The 17,694-nt window shown below is 59.5% G+C and overlaps 2 protein-coding genes and 1 long non-coding RNA gene across 5 annotated transcripts; 2 read left to right on the forward strand and 1 right to left on the reverse strand.

The window, feature by feature from the left end:
- The first annotated feature begins 240 nt into the window (after positions 1–240).
- On the forward strand, positions 241–8,123 carry PHF13 (PHD finger protein 13). The gene is made up of 4 exons (XM_045475509.1): positions 241–613; positions 3,019–3,120; positions 4,391–4,925; positions 5,441–8,123. Exons 1-4 carry the CDS (start codon positions 575–577, stop codon positions 5,665–5,667), a joined length of 903 nt encoding a protein of 300 aa, XP_045331465.1. The 5' UTR covers positions 241–574; the 3' UTR covers positions 5,668–8,123.
- Positions 8,124–9,083: 960 nt separating this feature from the next.
- Positions 9,084–16,804, forward strand: THAP3 (THAP domain containing 3). Of its 3 annotated transcripts, none has more exons than XM_045475511.1 (5): positions 9,084–9,204; positions 12,171–12,363; positions 15,315–15,377; positions 15,726–15,824; positions 16,098–16,804. In XM_045475511.1, exons 1-5 carry the CDS (start codon positions 9,131–9,133, stop codon positions 16,356–16,358), a joined length of 690 nt encoding a protein of 229 aa, XP_045331467.1. In that variant the 5' UTR covers positions 9,084–9,130; the 3' UTR covers positions 16,359–16,804. The 3 variants fall into 3 exon arrangements, with proteins under 3 accessions (XP_045331467.1, XP_045331469.1, XP_045331468.1); XM_045475513.1 differs by having other exon boundaries at positions 16,227–16,804; XM_045475512.1 differs by lacking the exon at positions 15,315–15,377.
- Positions 16,342–17,598, reverse strand: LOC123597123. Its single transcript, XR_006711966.1, has 2 exons — positions 17,551–17,598; positions 16,342–17,380 (listed from the first exon to the last, which is right to left on the reverse strand). It is a non-coding gene; the product is annotated as an uncharacterized LOC123597123 (long non-coding RNA).
- Between the last annotated feature and the right edge of the window lie 96 nt (positions 17,599–17,694).

Genomic DNA, 17,694 nt, shown 5'->3' on the forward strand with positions numbered 1-17,694 from the left:
GGAGCAAGCCTCCGCACCTCCCCCGCTCCGGCAGCCTCAGGTCCCGGAGACACCGCCCCCAGAAACCGGGCAGTCGCCGCGGAGCTCTATGGGGCTTGTAGTCCGCGAGGAGGCCTTTGTGCGCCTTCGAGGCGGAGTCGGGACCACTACTCCCACAATGCCCCGCGCCCGCCCCCGCGCCTTTGGCTTCCCGTCGCCCACAGACTACATCTCCCGACAGCCCTCGCGGCTCTCCCGCCCTCCCTCCCGAGACACGAGCCGAACTGGGCGTCAGGTCGGGGAGCGGGTCGGGTTCCCGCTCGCCGCCGCCACCGCCCCCCGCAGCGACTCTCCCGCCTCTCCGGCCGCAGGAGCTGCATCGCCAACTCTGCTCGGCCGTGGAGCCGCCGGCCCGGGAGCACAGAGCCCGGGACGCAACACGCCGAACCCCTCATCACCTCCAGCCGGGGCGACCCCTCCCGGGTCCGCCCTCGTTCTGCGCTGCCGCCGGAGCCCCCAGCCCTGAGCGGCTCCGCGGCCCGGCGCCCGCATCCCGGCCCCTGCACTCCCGTAGCCGCCGCCCCCCACCCTGAACATGGACTCCGACTCTTGCGCCGCCGCCTTCCACCCGGAGGTGAGTGAGGGCTGCGTCCGGATCGCCCCTGACCACCCCCACTCCAGTCCTGGCGCTCCCCGCAGCCGGACCCCCGCCGGCCCAGCGCCGCCCTCCCCTCCCCCGGCCTTCCCTCGTCGCCCCCTTGGGCGCTCAACCCCGCCCCCCACTCGGGCCCGCGCCCGGTCCTCCCAGCCGGCCCTCGCCTCGGCGTCCCTCCCGCGGGCGTCCGCGTCTTCCCGGCGCCCGCTTCCCTCGGGTCGCCGCGCCCACCCCTCCCCGGCCTCGCGTAGCTCCGGGACCTGTCTGCGCCCCCGGCCCCTCCCCGCCGGCTTGGCTTACTCCTTCCCCGCCCCCGGGGACTCGGTCCCAGCCGCCGCCTCGCGTTCCCGCTTCTCGGACGAGCCCCCTCCCCCCCTCCCGGAGGGGCTCGTGGTCCCCCTCGGACCGGGACTCCGCTCCGCGCGCCCCCGCCTGCTCCCTTAATCCCTAGGGCCCGGTAGTCCGCGCCCCGCCCCCTGACTCCCGCGCGGCCCCCGCCCCCTCCGGCTCCGGGGGCCTACTCCTGCCGGGTCCCCACCCCCGCAAACACCCGAATCGAGCCCCCCACCCTCCGCGCGCTCTCCTCCCCCTCCGGGGCCCCCGCCCCCCGGCCGCGGGCTCTCTCGCCCCGCCCCGGCTCCCCCTCCTTCCGGGGATCGGCCCTCGGTTCTCCCGGGCGGCCCCTCCGGCGCCCCCGCCTCGGTCCCCTCTCGCTCCCGAGGTCCGCCGGGCTCGGGTGCGGGTCCCGGCTCGAGCGGGTGGGGGAGGCGGCGGCGGGCGCGTTGGCTCGCCGCGCTGCCGCCTTGGTGGTTCGCGGGGCCCACCAGCCCCGGACCCCGAATCCTGCCCGGCCTCCCGCGCCCCCTCCCCCGCGGGATGGGCCCCGCACCTTCCGGGGCCGAGTGTCGGCGGGGGGCGGCTTCCGCGGAGGGCGGGGAGGGGGCCGCACCGCCATCTGCTTTTCCTAAAGGCGGCGGGGCGGAGAGGCGGGCGGGCGCGGTGGGGGCGGCGCGGGTCCCTCCGCCCCGGGCCCGAGGGCGCCGCCGCCTTGCGCTCCGCGTCCAGGCCCCTGACCCACTTTTGCGCGTTCCCCGCCGAAATAAAAGTTCGCCCCGAGAGTTTGAGGGCCGAGGGCCGCGGCCCTCCCACCGTGGCCGGAGCGCGGGCGGTCAGTGCTTCCCGGGGATGGGGGCAGGGTCTCTGCGCCGCAGGAAATGCCGGGTACCTCTCTGAGGCCGGTGCTCCGCCGACCTGCGCGCCCCTCGGGTCCCAGCGGCGGCGGGGGGGGGGGCCGGGGGGGGGGGAGGAGAGGGTCTGCTAGAACCAAGTTGAAAAAATAAGCGGAGCCTTCGGAAGGAAACCTGCGGGCGGCGCGCCGGTGCCGCGCCGCTTTCTGGGCCCTCCGTCCTGGGGAGGGGCTGGACTGGGTCCAGGAACCCACCCCCCAGCTTCCTGTCCCGCTTTCACCCTAGCAGGGTAGGGGGTCCCTGGGTTCTGGAAATGGGAGCCGAGCACGGAAGGATGGGGTTGGGATGGGTGCTAAAATGCCCGAAGGAAATCTCGGTAAATAAGCTAGCCGAATAAACCAAAATTAAGGAGAGTTGTTTTGCTTTTTAGCAAATAAAGGTTCTTTCTCCCCGGGCTGCTCTTTTTCGGGAGAAAACCCCTTCTTGTTAAGGACGTTTCTAGATTGAATGGAGACAGGACACACAAGCCAAAATCCTCTAGTATTTCATTCAGTATTTCTTCTCCCTGCAAGTTAAGCCTAGCAACAACGTTCCTGGTTTAATTTCTGAGTCGGGGAGCATTTGGGTGCTGGCCCCCTGGACGCTGGGTGTTGCAGCAGCGGAGGGCCGAGCGGAAGCGGCCTCTCCTGGAGGAGAGCGCCCAGGAGGAGGAGGAGTTCCTCCCTGGCTGGGGAGGGGTCAGACCTGAGTTGAGTTCTGAAGGGTAAGAAGTAGTTGACTTTGAAATCACTTAAAAATATTTGGATTACAGCTGCAGCTGGAGTTTATTTTCAAAATGGAAAATCTGTAGCAAAAACACAGTTACTAGAGCTCCTGATAGGCCTGCAGACAGTGATAATGTTGGAAAATGCCACAGGAGCACAAGAAATAGATTCTTGTGCATGTTGTTATCTGCCCACCAGTGCCCCAGTGTTTGCCCTTGGCAAAACACCACAATACCCTTCTTTCAGCCTCCTGAGTACAGTGCTATTTCTCGGACCCAAACCTACCTTATCTTGTTTCTGGAGTGTTTGTAAATCTAGCCGTGTATTTTGAAGTGGTTGACGAGAACATCTCCAGCTGGCTTAGTTTTGTTTCTGTGGTTCCATCTCCAAGTGCCTACTTTCAAACACACCCCGTTTTCTCGCCTGCTAACAGGAGTGCTCCCCCAGTTACAAGAGGCGCAGGACTGTGGAGGATTTCAACAAATTCTGCACCTTTGTCTTGGCCTATGCTGGCTACATTCCTTATCCGAAGGAGGTAATCTTCAGGGCCACCCCTCTTGCTGGCAGTGAAGCCAGTGGCAGGGTGGGGGTCTGGAACGGGTGGGGTGGGGGGACTTCAGACGGCTGTCAGGTAGAAATCTTTCTAGGAAACTTAGACCTGTCTGGGAGGTGGTTTCTAAAACTCAGATAGAAAACATAGGCTTGTCTAGAAATGATTTAATAAACTTTAAGCGTTTGCTTGCAAATAACATGTTTCCTGTCTGCCCGCTCTGAATGTCCGGTGCAGAGGCAGTGCCTACAGTGGCCGGGCGGCGTTCTTGGTCTTTATGATCTGTGAGACAGGTGCTGTTATTTATCCCCATTTTAAAGACGAAGACGCTGGGGCACTCCTCACCCTGGGTTCCAGGCTAATTACAGTGGCAGAGCCTGGGGTTCAGCCGGACGGTTAGGCCCGGTCTACACTGTTCTTCTGGTGAGCAGCTCTCCACTTGCTTTGCACACCATGTTACAGTGTCTTCAGGGACTTGTGGCCCAAATCCCCTGTGTTTTAAGGGATTTCTTTTCTCCTTGCTAAGTAACTAACGGGCAGGACTGAGGACCACCATGGTCATAGTGTTCAAGCTTGTATTATACAGGTCTCAAAAGAAAGGAAAGTTTATTAAGAGGTCAGAGTCCAGCATTGGCTTATCACTTCTGTTTCCCGTGGACGTGGATAAGTGTGTCTTTTGTACCACGCAGAATGTTGCCACTGTTTGTAAATAAAATGCTTGACTGGTCTGAAGGAACCACAGAGATTAGCTCATGGCTTTGGGGCTATGCTTACCTACTTTGATTGTGCAGCATTTGGGGGGATGTCTCCAGTTTTGAAGAAGAGTGTCAGGAAACTCCCAAAACTAATTTAAATTCACTTAATTAAAAAAAAAAATACACCCCTTGGGAGGACAAACAGACAGGAGATATTACAATCGGGGAAAGATAAGGGGGTTTCAGAGGGTGTCCTTGGCACTTTTCTAGATACTTACTGGGCATCGAATGAGTTCCTGGCTCTGGTCCAGGGGCTGAGGGTTCAGCAAGAGAAGGTTTTCCTCCTCGGGGGTTAACATTCTATCTGGAAGGTCACGGTAGAGGGCTCATGACACCATTCCTAAAGAGTACTGCCTGTGAGAGCCGAGAAGGTCACGGTTCTGATAGCCCTGGTCTGTAGGCCTGACCTGGCTGCGACACTCTGCCTGTGGCTAGCTAGCTCTTGTTGCCGGGACCGGCCGAAACACTCGGACCCCATGCCTGTGCTTCTGTCCTTTCAGGAGCTCCCTTTGAGGAGCAGCCCCAGCCCTGCCAACAGCACCGCTGGTACCATCGACAGTGACGGCTGGGACGCTGGTTTCACCGACATGGCGTCCGCGGTACCCTTGCCGGTCTCTGACCGCTGCTTTGGCCACCTGCAGCCGAGCCTCCTGCAGCGAGCCAAGCCCAGTAACTTCTTGCTGGACAGAAAGAAAACGGACAAGCTGAAGAAGAAGAAGAAGAGGAAGAGGAGGGACAGTGATGTGCCTGTGAAGGAGGGGTACATGGGGAGCTTGCTGAAGCTGGAAGCCGCTGACCCATATGTAGAGACCCCCACAAGTCCCGCCCTGCAGGATATCCCCCAGGCTCCCGGCGACCCCTGCTCGGGCTGGGACTCTGACACTCCTTCCAGTGGATCTTGTGTCACGGTGTCACCTGATCAGGTCAAAGAAATAAAGACTGAAGGCAAACGGACTATTGTCCGGCAGGGAAAGCAGGTGGTGTTCCGGGACGAGGACAGCACCGGCAATGATGAGGACATAATGGTGGATTCGGGTGAGTGGTCCCCGGAGGAGCGCCACGCGAGTGGCTGGTGGTCCGAAGAGCAGGGGACGTAGGCAGGAGTTTTGGAACGGTCCCTTCCTGGCAGTGTGACAGCAGAGTGTGCCCCGCCATCTCTAGGGAGGAAGGGAGAAGAAGGTGGACACTGAGATGTTTAGGAAGTGGTGGGGGAGGGGGTGATTGCGGCTGGAGACAGCTGAGATTCCAGGACAGGCCTCCAAATACAAAAATAATCTAGCTTCTAAGTCCACCTCTCGTGGTTAATTCCTGGTGCCACACATTTCAGTGGCTTCGTTCACGCATTTGCTCCGCTTTCAGAGAGGGGAGCACTTCCGAGGGCCCTGCCGGTCTGATAGCCCTGCCCTTAGTGCAAGTTGAAGTCCGTGCATTTGGTGAAGATCGGGCTTTACTGCAGCTCAGCTGCCTGGACCCACTGGAGGAGCGGGTGGGATGGGGAGGGGTCGCAGGAAGGTTCTTCCCCTCCCCTTACATGTGTCTCCCCTTTTCAGATGACGACTCCTGGGACCTCGTCACCTGCTTCTGCATGAAACCGTTCGCCGGCCGCCCTATGATTGAGTGTAACGAGTGCCACACCTGGATTCACCTGTCCTGTGCGAAAATCCGGAAATCCAATGTTCCGGAAGTGTTTGTCTGCCAGAAGTGCCGGGACTCCAAGTTCGACATCCGCCGCTCCAACCGTTCTCGGATGGGCTCACGGAAACTGTTTCTGGACTGACTGTCGGTGTGCGAGGAGACCATGGGCGAGGAATCGGAAGGGACGATGGGCTTTTTGGCCCGTCTCTTAGTTGAGCACAGAACTCTCAGCTCTGGTGCGGGCAGACCCCTGCCATTCAGGTGCCTAAGCAAAAGGACAGGCTGTCCAAGGTATACCCTGTATATAGCCAGTGACTGAATAAAATCCTCGTTGGCCAAAGCTGCTGCCAGAGCCGTGTTCTCTGCAGTGGAGGTGGACTCAACACTCAAGTACAGTGGGTTTGGTTCAGCTGAAAAGGAGGGTACGTGGTAGTGGTGAACCCTTGCTGTCATTTTGTTAACAAGCTCCCTCCGTTGGGAACGGGTGCAAGCTGTTACCCGCTTCCGCTGTCTCGGGAGAGGAGATGTTCAGTTTCCCGGGCCTGTTAGTGAACAGCCATACGTGTAAGCTTTCTCTCGAGTGTAAGTCTTTGACCATAAGTGTCTGTACAGCAACCATCAAGCTGCCCCAACCTTCGTGGTCTGCCCTCTCTCCCTGCTGTGGTTGCTGCTGTCCCCCCCTCATACCCCCCCACCCCCACCCCCACTGCTGGCTGCCAGCTAGAGTCCTCTGGTCTTGCTCTGGGAGGAGCCCTGGGGCGGGGGCCAGCTAACGATCCCTAGGTTTCCTTCTGTTTGTTAAAAGGGACAGTATGTGGCCACTTCTCGGTGGAAAAGGGGTTGGTTGGGGGGGGTTGAGGTGGCCCGTGTTCATAACTCAGTTTCCTGTTTTGCACGATGTAAAAAACCTGTCTTTTTGCACGATATAGCCAAAAGTATTGGCAGTTTTCTGCCTGGGTGCCCTTTTCAGTTGGTGGATGAGGTCCTGGGGTGCCCGGCAAGCTGTTCTCCAGCGAGAGGGCCCTTGGATCTGGTCCTCCTCTTTCCCTCACCTTACTCCAGTAGCAGCAGGAAGGTTAGGCAGTCACTGGGGAATGGTGTTCCTCTACATAATGAGGTAAGGAAAACTTGAGGGGAGGCCTCTCCTGTGGTTGATTCTCAGTATGCTCTCACACAGGCTGGCCCGCTGGTTTCACGGGGCAAGGTTAGGATTTGAAGCCTTTTTTTTTTTGGTTTGAATTGGTGTGTGAGTGATAGGGTAACATTGGTCTCCAGGAATATACCATTGGACGGTGCAGACTTCCTTAGATCTGAATCAGGACCCTGGACTGGGGAGACTCCTGTGCAGGCCAGCTCTGGAGAAGCCAGGGAGTTTGTGCCTGCAGCTCCACAGGGCTCTGCTCAAGGGCAGGGGACACTGGTGGCTCTGGGGCCTGGAGGGAGAGGAAGGCTTCCGCTTTCTCCGAAGTTGACCGTGCTCTTGAGCAGTTCAAACACTCTTCTCAAAAATGTTTTTTTTTGTAAATGGTTGGGTGTGTTTTCATACACATTGTTTCTTGTGAAGCATGAAAAGGGAAGGATGCCCAACTTGGTGGGTCATACTTACATTTACAGTGGGGGTGGACCCCCCCAGTCTCTCTGTGTGTGGGGGGGGGGGGTTGTCTCCATGTGGCACCCTTGTGTGGGGCCACCACGGACGGGGACTCTATTTGTATTCTCTCCCTTAGGCACAGTGGGGGGATGTTGAACTCGAATTGGCTAATCAGAGCCCATTTTCTGTGCTAGTATCTTTCATGCTTCACCAGCCAACTGCCTTTTGTTTTGTTTTGTATTCTGTTGCGCATATTAACACAGAAATAGAAATAGTTTCTGAAACCTAGTTTATTGTGAAGATCCCCAAGGGGGAAGTTCTGCTGTAGAGAAAAATAGTGAGAAGCGGGCTTAGAACCAACCTTCTCCCCAGACAACTGTCTGGCTCTGATGAGGGCAAACGTCCAGGAAAAGTCGGAGAGGAATTTGCCAAAGATCTGCCCCGTGACATTGCCTGTCCAGTGTCTTCACCATGAGAATAGCCAAAGTTCCAAAGTGTTTTTTTTTCTTTCTTTTTTTAAAACTCCACAAAGTTTTAAAAGTGCATTTAAGAACATGTGTGATTTTACAGTGGGACTACCAGCCTGGGCGATTGCTGTATTGCTTTTAGAAGGTTCAATGCCTGGTGACGCCTCTGGAAGGTACTTAATACTCATTTTGATCTGTTTCCTTCGTTTCCTTTTTGTTCTTTTAACAGATCGATCTATCCCTGTGGGTGGTGTCTAGGAAGTCAAGACACCTTGGTTTTTGTGTTAGGTTGAGCTGGGCAGCTGCAATCAGCTTTATGCAAATTAGGCATGGCCCATCTAGGGGCTCCTGGTTGGTGGCTGATAAAGGGAGGGGAGGGAAAGATGTCACCCCAAAAGTAAGCCCCTCGCATTGGCATTGGCCAGGCCAGACACTTAACATCGTTTACATGGTTCTGTGTAATTATAAAGTTTATGTGTATAAAGCGAAGCTGTTTCTGTGAAACTGTATATTTTGTAAATAAATATATTGCTACTTTGAGGTTCCTGACTAGCTTCAGGTGTTTGTTTTCTGTGCTGAAGGGCGTAGCTGTGGCTGCCCCCCCCCCCCCCCCAACGGTGATCACACAGAGACTTGGGGAGATGAAGCCTGAGTTTGGTTTGGCAGGATGAAAAGTGCCCACAACGCTTCATATACCTCTCTAGTACATTCTCCAGAAACAAACCGCAGTATGAATAGCTTTCACCGTTTCATCACACTGTGTGCATCAGCCTGAATCCCCGTGAGTGGCTCCCTGCTTTGTAAAAACTGCAGCCTCCCGTGAGGTTCTGCAAGTGGGTTTGCAGTCTCCCAGGGGTGCTCGTCCTGCCCCTTTACGCTCTGGGGTCCCCATAGCCTGCTCCTTCTGTCCGCTGTGTCTGCCTACCTCTAACCTGAGACCCAACTGGTGGTCAACTAGTACCTCCAGTGACTTTTGAGCAGCCCAAATCTACGTTATTTACACCTGTTAAAACCTTAGAAATGCTGGCCAGCTTGGGCCGCGAGCCCTTCTCTGGGTTCCAGGTGTCCAAGGCTGTTTGGTGGGTGTGTCTTGATTCTTCAAAGCAAGGAGGTGAGGACCACGGGCTTTTTCGCGAATGGGTGGAACTTGCACCCGCGGCGCTTTTGGGGTGTCGGGCCTGAGCTGGGTCCGGGCGCACCCCCTTGACGGGGCACCCCGGAGCCCACCTGACTCTAGCGAGGCGGGCGGCAGAGAGAGCTCGCGAGGCGATGGCCCAGGAGCCGAGCAGAGGCAGGCCCGCCTCCGCCTCCCGGCGGTCCCGCCCCGCTCCCTGGCTCCACCCCGTCCACAGCCCAGCTCTCGTCCGCGGGCCCGGCAGTGCCCTGCAGGCCCCGCCTCGCCACGGTCCCCTCACTGCCCGCTGGCCCCGCCCCGCCCCGCCCGCAGGCCAGGCTTCGCCCCGCAGGCCCCGCCCCGCTCTCTGGCTCCGCCCTGCAGGCCCGACGCCGCCATCTTTGTTAGGGGCACCTGGGTCTGGTGTTTGGAGATGCCGAAGTCGTGCGCGGCCCGGCAGTGCTGCAACCGCTACAGCAGCCGCAGGAAGCAGCTCACCTTCCACCGGTGAGGGGCGGGGGCGCCGTGGGGCGCGGGGGCCCGGCCGCCGACACCCCTCGCCCGTCCGACCGGCCGCGACCCCCCGCCGGAGCCCAAGGCCTGGCGCGCTGGGCGGGGACGCCGGAGCCTCTGCCCGGCAGCCGGAGAGGCCCGAGGGCGTGTAGCGGGGCCCTTCGCAGAGGGGCCGGCGGCCCGGGGACCGGCGGGGTCACCGGCGGCCCTGTGCCGCCTTGGCCGGCCTCGGCGCGTGGGGAGACTGTCGGAGAGGCTGAGCAACCTGCTGAGGGCGCATCGGGAAGGTCTCGAGCAGAGGGGTCCGGCGTGGGCCGCCCCTCCCCAGGCCGCGCCCCGCAGCCCCTAGCACCCTCTGCAGTTCTGGTGCCTGTCGCCCCCGGGACTTGGTCTTGTTCGCGGGTGCATCTTGGAGCTTAGGTGCTCAGTGTGTACTGGCTGAATGCATTTCCAAATGAATGAGTGATGGTGGCGGCCATCGGGTTTGCCTTGAGCTGGCCCCTTCTTAGCCCTGGCCAGACCTCCTGTCGTGAAGGGAGGGTGGCGTGCAGGAGTGAGAACGCTCCAGGGTGTCGGGGGAGTGGGGTCTGTCGCCGCGCTCGCAGCATGTCGGGCCTGGTGGGGTACCGGCTCCCTGCCCAAGAGAGCTCAGGTTCCAGCCACTGCCCGTGTTTGTGCTGCCTTTCGAGCACGACCCCGGGGCCAGCTGGGCACACTCTGCCCCCACTTCCTTTCCAATTATCATTTTCCTTTTCAAAGTAAATCTTTTTACTGAAGCGTAAGACCTACAGAAAAGCGCACAAATCGTCCGCAGTCCGGCCCTTTCCACGAAGTGAACGTGGCGTCGCTGCTGTGATTCATAATCTCACCAGCCCCTAGGGAACCCCCAGCCGCACCCCCTCCCTCCCCTCCTTCCCTCTCATCCCCAGGGGTGACCCGTATCCTGCCATCTGTCAGCGTGGGGCTCTTTGGGCTGTTTTGAACTTCACACGTGGACCCCACTGTGCTTTTCTTGTGTCTCCTGCTCTGCTCGCCGCTGGCTGTGAGCCGCCGGCATGGAGCGCGGTGCCTTCCTCTCCGCCTGGAGCAGCGCTCCGCTGAACGAATATACCAGAATTGACCTGTTCTACAATGAAGGGCATTTGGGTGCCTCCGGTTTTGGGCCATGTCAAGCACGTCACCGTAGACGTTGCCGGGACAGGTCTTCCCCGTGCCCGTATCTGTTCCTTTCAGCCGGGCTTACGCCTGGAGTGGACTTTCTCGGATTCTCTCTCCAACTCATTGAGGCTCTTGCCGCGGCCACTCCCACAAAAGTGCCCTGCCAGGTCCCCAGCAGCCCTTGGTGGCGGCCATCCTCATCTGCGGCATTTGGCCCAGCTGACCACTGACCCCCCGTGGCACTCTCCCACTTGGCTTCTAGGGCACCCCATGACCTCTTCCTCTGTCACAGTGTCCCTTCTCAGACTCCTTTGCTGGGTCCTCCTCATTTCCAGCACTAGCCGTGGAGCCCTTCGGGGTGAGGGCCGTGGTCTTGTACCCTCCCCATCCCCTCTTAGTCCCCAGGGCTCCGATCTCTCCCAGGCTTATGGCTTTACCACCCTTTACATGGGGATGGCCCCCACATTGACATACATCTTCTGACACGTGTCCCCCACCACTCCAGCGGGGACATGTAAGAGGTGCCTCACGTTTAACAGTTAACATAGAGAACCAAAATTCTGGTCCCCCAAACCTGCCCCTTTCCCTCTACAGTACCTCCCTCTCCCATCTTAATTCATGAAACTCCTTCCTTCTCTTTATTTCATGGCCCACAGGCAAACCTTGCCACACAGCTTTCAAAATACATCCCAGCTCTGCCTGCCTGTCACCCCTCTGCTGACATCCTGGTCCCGGTCACCAGGTGCCCTCCCTCTGCCATCATCCTCTGCCCACAGCCCCCACCCCCTTCCCACCAACTGCCCACCTGCCAGCCAGACCTGCCTCTGACCACGGCCCCGTCCCGGTGCCTTTGCTCTTAGCCCTTCCCTCAGATATCCACGGGCTCACGTTCCTGCTTCCTTCTGCTTCTGCTCCAAGGCCGCACGGTGAGGACCTTCCCAGGGCTGGGTGGCCGCTGTGTTACATTCAGACCTTATCCTTTTTTGTTTTTAAGTCGATTTTGAGGCGGAGTGAGGGGCAGAGAGTGAGAGGGAGAGAGAGAATCCCAGCCGAGCTCTGTTCAGCACAGAGACCGGTGCGGGGCTCGAACTCATGAACCGTGAGATCATGCCCTCAGCCAGAATCAAGAGTCAGGTGCTGAACCGACTGAGCCACGCAGGTGCCCCTCAACCTAGTCCTTTCCTTCCAAGTGGCCAGCCGGGGCCTGAGAGCTGTGGTCAAGGCCCCGGGGGCTGTGCCGCTGCCGCTCAGGGGCCCCTCTGCGCCGGCTGAGAGCTCTGGCCAGGGCACAGAGGGCGGCCGCAGGTGCAGCGGCGGAGGGGGCCAGGGGCTGTGTGGGCAGAGACTTAGAGAGAGAGGGACTGGGGCACGCTCACGAACAGCATCACCTCACGTCTTAGGAAGCCTTCCTGACCACTTCCTACTCTTTATTCCTACACAGTCCAGATCTGTTGGGTTTACCGTCTGTTTTCCTGTTCTCGAAGGTTGGCTCTATGAGGGTGGGACTGTCGTATTCATTCCTCCCTCCCAGTGCCCGGGGCAGGGCCGCACGTGGCAGGCTCCTGAGGGAAAACCTCAGAAGGTTTTCTGGCCACGTTCATGGCCCCAGGTTTCCTACTAATGATGCCATAACCGGCCCTGACAGAAGCCTCCAGAAATTGGATGTGGTTTAACAGAGTGAGATTACGGGATTTTCCAAACTGTCTGCTAAAACACCTCGTGGGATTTTTCAGAGTTCAGAAGTCTACAGGGCCCACATCAGCTTTGCAAGTTCCTTCCTGTCTCCCTCCTTTGCCTCCTAGGTTCCCGTTCAGCCGCCCGGAGCTGCTGAAGGAATGGGTGCTGAACATTGGCCGGGGCAACTTCAAGCCCAAGCAGCACACGGTCATCTGCTCCGAGCACTTCCGACCTGAGTGCTTCAGCGCCTTTGGAAACCGCAAAAACCTGAAGCAGAATGCCGTGCCCACGGTGTTTGCCTTTCAGGACGCCGCGCAGGTGAGCACACGGGGGACCGCCCAGCACGCGGGGTGGGGGCGTTTGCGGGGACAGCAAAGGTGGAGGCTGAGAACGAGCGAGCACAGTGCTGTCAGACCTCCAGGGTTCAGAGCCCAGGGGCCCCGCTGGCCGTGACCTTTGCTTTAGGTAATTTGCAGTTTGGAGCCCCTTTAAAAATGGATCACGCTTGGGGCGCCTGGGTGGCCGAGTTGGTCAGACGTCCGACTTCGGCTCAGGTCATGATCTCATGACCCGTGGGTTTGAGCCCCCACATCGGGCTCTGCAGTGAGCGTGGAGCCTGCCTGGGATTCTCTCTCTCCCTCTCTCTCTGCCCCTCCCCCGCTCTCGCTTTCTCTCTCTCAAAGATAAATAAAAACTTAAAAACAAATATATATACATATATCAATCTTTGTGACCAGAAGCTGTTGAAGCAGCTGACTGGTGGGTGTGCCAAAAAGCTTGGTCCTTGATGCGTTTCACGTGTGCTGGGCTTGAGGCCGCACGGTGAGGACCTTCCCAGGGCTGGGTGGCCGCTGTGTTACATTCAGACCTCACCCTTTTTTTTTTTTTTTTTTTTTTAAGTTGATTTTGAGGCGGGGCGAGGGGCAGAGAGCGAGAGGGAGAGAGAGAATCCCAGCCGGGCTCTGTTCAGCACAGAGACCGATGTGGGGCTCGAACTCATGAACCGTGAGATCATGCCCTCAGCCAGAATCAAGAGTCAGATGCTGAACCGACTGAGCCACGCAGGTGCCCCTCGACCTAGTCCTTTCCTTCCGAGTGGCCAGCCGGGGCCTGAGAGCTGTGGTCAAGGCCCCGGGGGCTGTGCCGCTGCCGCTCAGGGCCCCCTCCGCGCCGGCTGTGCCGGCTGCGAGCTCTGGCCAGGGCACGGAGGGCGGCCGCAGGTGCAGCGGCGGAGGGGGTCAGGGGCTGTGTGGGTGGAGACGTAGAGAGAGAGGGACTGGGGGACACGCTCACGAACAGCATCAGCTCGGGCCGGTCGGGGGGGGGGGGTGGCAGGGGCCGGATGGTGCCGGGCCTGGATAGACTGTGGCTCGTTGGGGGAGGCGAGTGGGGACGCGGCTGTGGCAGGCTCCCTCCGGCCGGGGCCTGTGGTGTCCCAGGAAGGTGCAGGTGGTCGCGAGAGCACGAGGACTCTGCAGACCCAGGAGGTGGGGCGGGGGGAGGGCAGCGCTTGCCGCGCCCCTGGAGGGTGGGGCTCCCGGGTGAGGCGGGCCCTGGGCACCTGGAGTTTGAGGTTGGGCTCGGGAGAGAGCTCGCAGGCCGTGGGATGTCGCGGCCACGAGGGGGATTATACTGAACTTTGTAAATCCCAGAGGTGTCCCGAGTGGGCCGCACAGCGGGCGCCTGTGTGAACCGGGAAGGCGGGGTCGTGGCGGAGCAGAGCCGAGGCCGATCCGACCTGACGGCTACGTGTGCAGCGGCTGCTCCTGGGAGCGAGAGGGAAGGGAGTTACGGGGTGAGGACGCGTGAGCCCGTGTGCGGCCGTGTGCCCGGCAGGCAAGCCCCGCGTCGGGGCCTCTGCCCTCACGTGCCCTGGAGGGACCTCCCGGCCGCCATGTCCATTGCCCCCCACTGGCCTTCCTTCCCTTTGGGCCGGCTCCCTTGGGCGCCACCACCAGCTGCCGCACTCGGCTGAGGGCAGGGATTTGTTTCACCAAGACTGTGGCCTGAACAGACTAGGTTCGTTCTCTTTCTTTCTTTCTTTCTTTCTAAGTTTATTTTGAGAGAGAGTGAGAGCGCCAGCTGGCATGAGCGGGGGGTGGGGGTGGGGAGGGAATCCCAAGCAGGCTCCAGGCTCATCACGGAGCTGACGCGGGGCTCGAACTCACGAACCCCGAGGTCATGACCTGAGCCAAACGAAGAGGCAGACACTTAACCGACTGGGCCACCCAGGCGCCCCACAAAGTAGGTTCTCCATGCGTGTCTGTTTTTTTTGTTATTTCAGCATGGAAGGTCGTTTATTTTTGTTTGATATATATTCAATTTTGACCGGTAAGAACACTTAACGTGGTCTACTCTCTTGACAGACGTAAAAAAAATTTTTTTTTTTAACGTTTATTTAATTTTGAGACAGAGAGAGAGCACAAGCAGGGGGAGGTGCAGAGAGAGAGGGAGACATAGAATCCAAAGTAGGTGCCAGGCTCCGAGGTGTCAGCACAGAGCCCGACGTGGGGCTCGAACCCATGAAGCATGAGATCACGACCTGAGCTGAAGTCGGATGCTTAACCGACTGGGCCACCCAGGCGCCCCTTGGACAAACTTTTGAATGTACAACAGAGTACTGTTAACCACAGCACGATGTTTGTGCAGCAGAGTCCAGAATTTCGTCATTTTGCTTGACCCAAACTTTGTGCCCTCTGATCAGTCACCTTCTCCGTCAGTGTGTGTCGCTGATGGGAGTTTGACAGCTTCGCATGCGTTTGTGGTAAAAGGTTTGCCCCTGAAGTGACATTACAGTTTAAAGCTCGGGGGACGTCTGTGAGCCTGCCCCTGGGTGCTGTCCGTGCCCGGGGCCGGAAGCTAGCATGGGCAGCTGGTTCTGGCCCCGTGGCCGGTGGCTCGGCTCCATGGACACCCCGGGATTGGCCGCAGGCCCTGAGTCGGATGTTGTCTCCTACGTGGCTGCCACTCAATGAGCCAAATGTGAGTCACCTACTAGCACGCGCCTAGCATGTCAGGCCCTGGGGTGACACGTAGGAATTCGGTCTGTGGCTTCACGGGGCCTGTCCATGGGCCTCTGACCTAAGATTCAGGGAGAGAGAGAGAGGTGGTGACGACAGCTGGGCCGGGTTCAGAGCGTCGTTTGAACACTCAGGGCTGAGCAGTGGGGACAGATGCACGCGGCCGGGCGCCCGGTGGGGTTCTCGGGGTCTCCTCGGCCTCCCAGGAGCAGAGTCCGGGGCCTGTGTCCACTGCTCTGTCTCTTGCAGCTGGTGAGGGAGAACACGGACCCGGCCGGTGGGGGTGCAGATGCGGACCCGGAGAAGGAGGAGGTGAGTCTGCGCCGGCACCCCCAAGTCAGGACCCCGGCCTCGATGGGGACACTGAGCGGCAGCACCTGCCCCCGGGCTGGCCTGCAGGGGTCTGTCGCGCGCTCTGCAGAAGCCAGGGTTGAGGATTCCAGGTTTTCCTAGAAAAGGGGAGGCGGAGCCTCCCGGGCCTCCTTCCGGTCTCACTGCCAGCATGGCGAGCATGTCGGCGTGGCTCGTGCCCGATTTCCGAGGGTCCGAGTCCAGGCCCCGAGGGGCAGGCTGGCTGTTAACTGTTTGCACCGGTCCCCTGGCTGCGGCCGTCCCCCGGGATCCCGGGTGTGCTGCCCGCTTCCGCCCTGCTGTCCCTAGGTGGTCTCCGAGGCGGGGCCCGCGGAGTGTGGCCTGGGGAGGAAGACGGACGCCGCCCTCGAAGCACTGCCCCCGCACGCCGGCGGCCCCGTAGAACAGGTAAGATGCGGGGCCCGGGTACGAAGGCAGCGTGTGGTCGCTCGGGCTCCGCACGGGGGTGGGGGCTCCCTTCAAACAGAATGAAGCAATCCGGTGCCCAAGTGGGAGCCCCACAGCCTGTGGCCCCGATCTCGGACCCTCCGAGTAGAACGGGCAGGTGGGGATGTCAGGGGTGCTGTGGCATCGAGGGCCGGGCCGGGCCGTGTCCCCACCCGCCACGGCCCCGGCTCTCAGCCCTGGGCCCCGCCTCGCCTTCACGCGCTGTGTCCTCAGGTCTCGCCGCAGAGACCGCAGGGAAGCCAGGCGCCTGGTCAGCCGGCCAGCCCCGCACAGCCGTCCGATCACAGCTACGCCCTTTTGGACTTAGATGCCCTAAAAAAAAAACTCTTCCTGACTCTGAAGGAAAACGAGAAGCTCCGAAAACGCTTGAAGGCTCAGAGGCTGGTGATACAGAGGATGTCCAGCCGCCTCCGCGCCCACAGAGCGGGCCAGCCGGGACTCCAGGCCAGGCCGCCGCCAGAGCAGCAGAGCTGAGCCGCACGGCCAGGCTTTCCTGTCGGAGCCTCTCTGGGGGGTGGAACGGTGGCTGTGGGGCTCTGGCCACGGACCTTTCAGTCCTGCCGCTGACAGGCAAAGGGACAGTGAGGCTTGCCGGGTCAAGCCCGTGGTGAGGAGCCCGGGCCACCTCAGGGGAAGTTTAGTGGCATCAGCCCCAGGACAGGGCGGGATCGTGATCAAGAGGAGCTCGGTGCTCCCTTTCGACAAAAGCTTGGGCGGGGGTCTTCAGAGCCACCGCACGGGGCGCCCCCGCTGGGGAGGAAGCGCACTTCCTGGCGGGGCAGCTGGGCCCAGGCCCTCGGTCACCTGGAGGACAACAGCTCCGAGTGGCTGGGACCCACCTCCGAGATCAGGCGTGCCTCCTTCCCCCCTTCCCCGGCCCGGTCTGAGCGAAAGACATAATAAAGTGTCTTCCTACGCCACCGGTTTTCCTTCTTTACTTGAAAACCAGTGTAGGAGTTCTGTTTCTCGAGAGCCTGGGTTACACCGTTTGCTTTCACAGTCGACCTGCATCAGTACCTGCTTCGCTAACCTAAAGAGGTCGGAGGAGGATTTCCACTCTCGCGAGAAAAGGCGAAAAGCAGACTAGCAACTGGTGTTGGTTCTGCACCGGGCACTGCCGGGCCCCTTCCCCGGGAGCGAAGCTCGGCTTCGAGCCGCCGAGCGCCCAGCTGTCTGCGAGCCTCTGTGCTTCAGCTCGATTTTATGTGTCCGTTAGTAAGATGTGGCCTAAAGTATCTGAAAAACCTGGGATGGTTTTTTTGGACCTGGGAATGCTCAGAACGTTTCCATACAAACGAGCAGTAATTGCCTCTTCGCTTTATGCCATTGTGGCTCATGGAAGGTTTCACAGGAGGGCTCTGTGTTCAGAGCGGTGGGAAGAGACCCGGAGGCGCTAGCTGGAGGCCCTCTCTCCTCCCGTCCTTTGTGGCTGCTGAGAAGACTGACTTCGTGTTTCCTGTTGAGGCGCAGGAAGGGCAGAGCATGACCACCTTTGGCTATGAAAACAGGTGACTTTAATAAAAACAAAACCAAACAAAAACAACAAACGGGAAAACGATCCTAAGTGATGTCCTGACTCCCGTTTCTTGGGCACATGTCTAATGTGTAAAACTGAATCACGGCTTCAAGTTCGGCCTCACGGTTAAAAAAGTAGTTAAAGGGGTACCTGGGTGGCTCAGCAGGTTAAGCATCCAACTCTTGATTTTGGTTCAGGTCATGATCTCACGGTTTGTGGGATTTTCCCTCTTTCTCTCTGCCCCTCCCCGGCTCTTTCTTTCAAAACAAAAAAGAATGTTAAAAATGTGGTTTA

Source organism: Leopardus geoffroyi, chromosome C1 (assembly GCF_018350155.1).
Source record: "Leopardus geoffroyi isolate Oge1 chromosome C1, O.geoffroyi_Oge1_pat1.0, whole genome shotgun sequence".
In the NCBI taxonomy this organism is placed as follows: domain Eukaryota; kingdom Metazoa; phylum Chordata; class Mammalia; order Carnivora; family Felidae; genus Leopardus; species Leopardus geoffroyi.

What these genes read in the sequence shown, in the direction of transcription:
- PHF13 (XM_045475509.1), top strand. Translation starts at nt 575, where the DNA reads ATGGACTCCGACTCTTGCGCCGCCGCCTTCCACCCGGAG. An exon ending in CCGCCGCCTTCCACCCGGAG is followed by an intron (nt 614 to 3,018) that starts GTGAGTGAGGGC and finishes GCCTGCTAACAG; the next exon opens with GAGTGCTCCCCCAGTTACAA. An exon ending in ACATTCCTTATCCGAAGGAG is followed by an intron (nt 3,121 to 4,390) that starts GTAATCTTCAGG and finishes CTGTCCTTTCAG; the next exon opens with GAGCTCCCTTTGAGGAGCAG.
- THAP3 (XM_045475511.1), top strand. Translation starts at nt 9,131, where the DNA reads ATGCCGAAGTCGTGCGCGGCCCGGCAGTGCTGCAACCGCTACAGCAGC. An exon ending in CGGACCCGGAGAAGGAGGAG is followed by an intron (nt 15,378 to 15,725) that starts GTGAGTCTGCGC and finishes TGCTGTCCCTAG; the next exon opens with GTGGTCTCCGAGGCGGGGCC. An exon ending in CCGGCGGCCCCGTAGAACAG is followed by an intron (nt 15,825 to 16,097) that starts GTAAGATGCGGG and finishes CTGTGTCCTCAG; the next exon opens with GTCTCGCCGCAGAGACCGCA.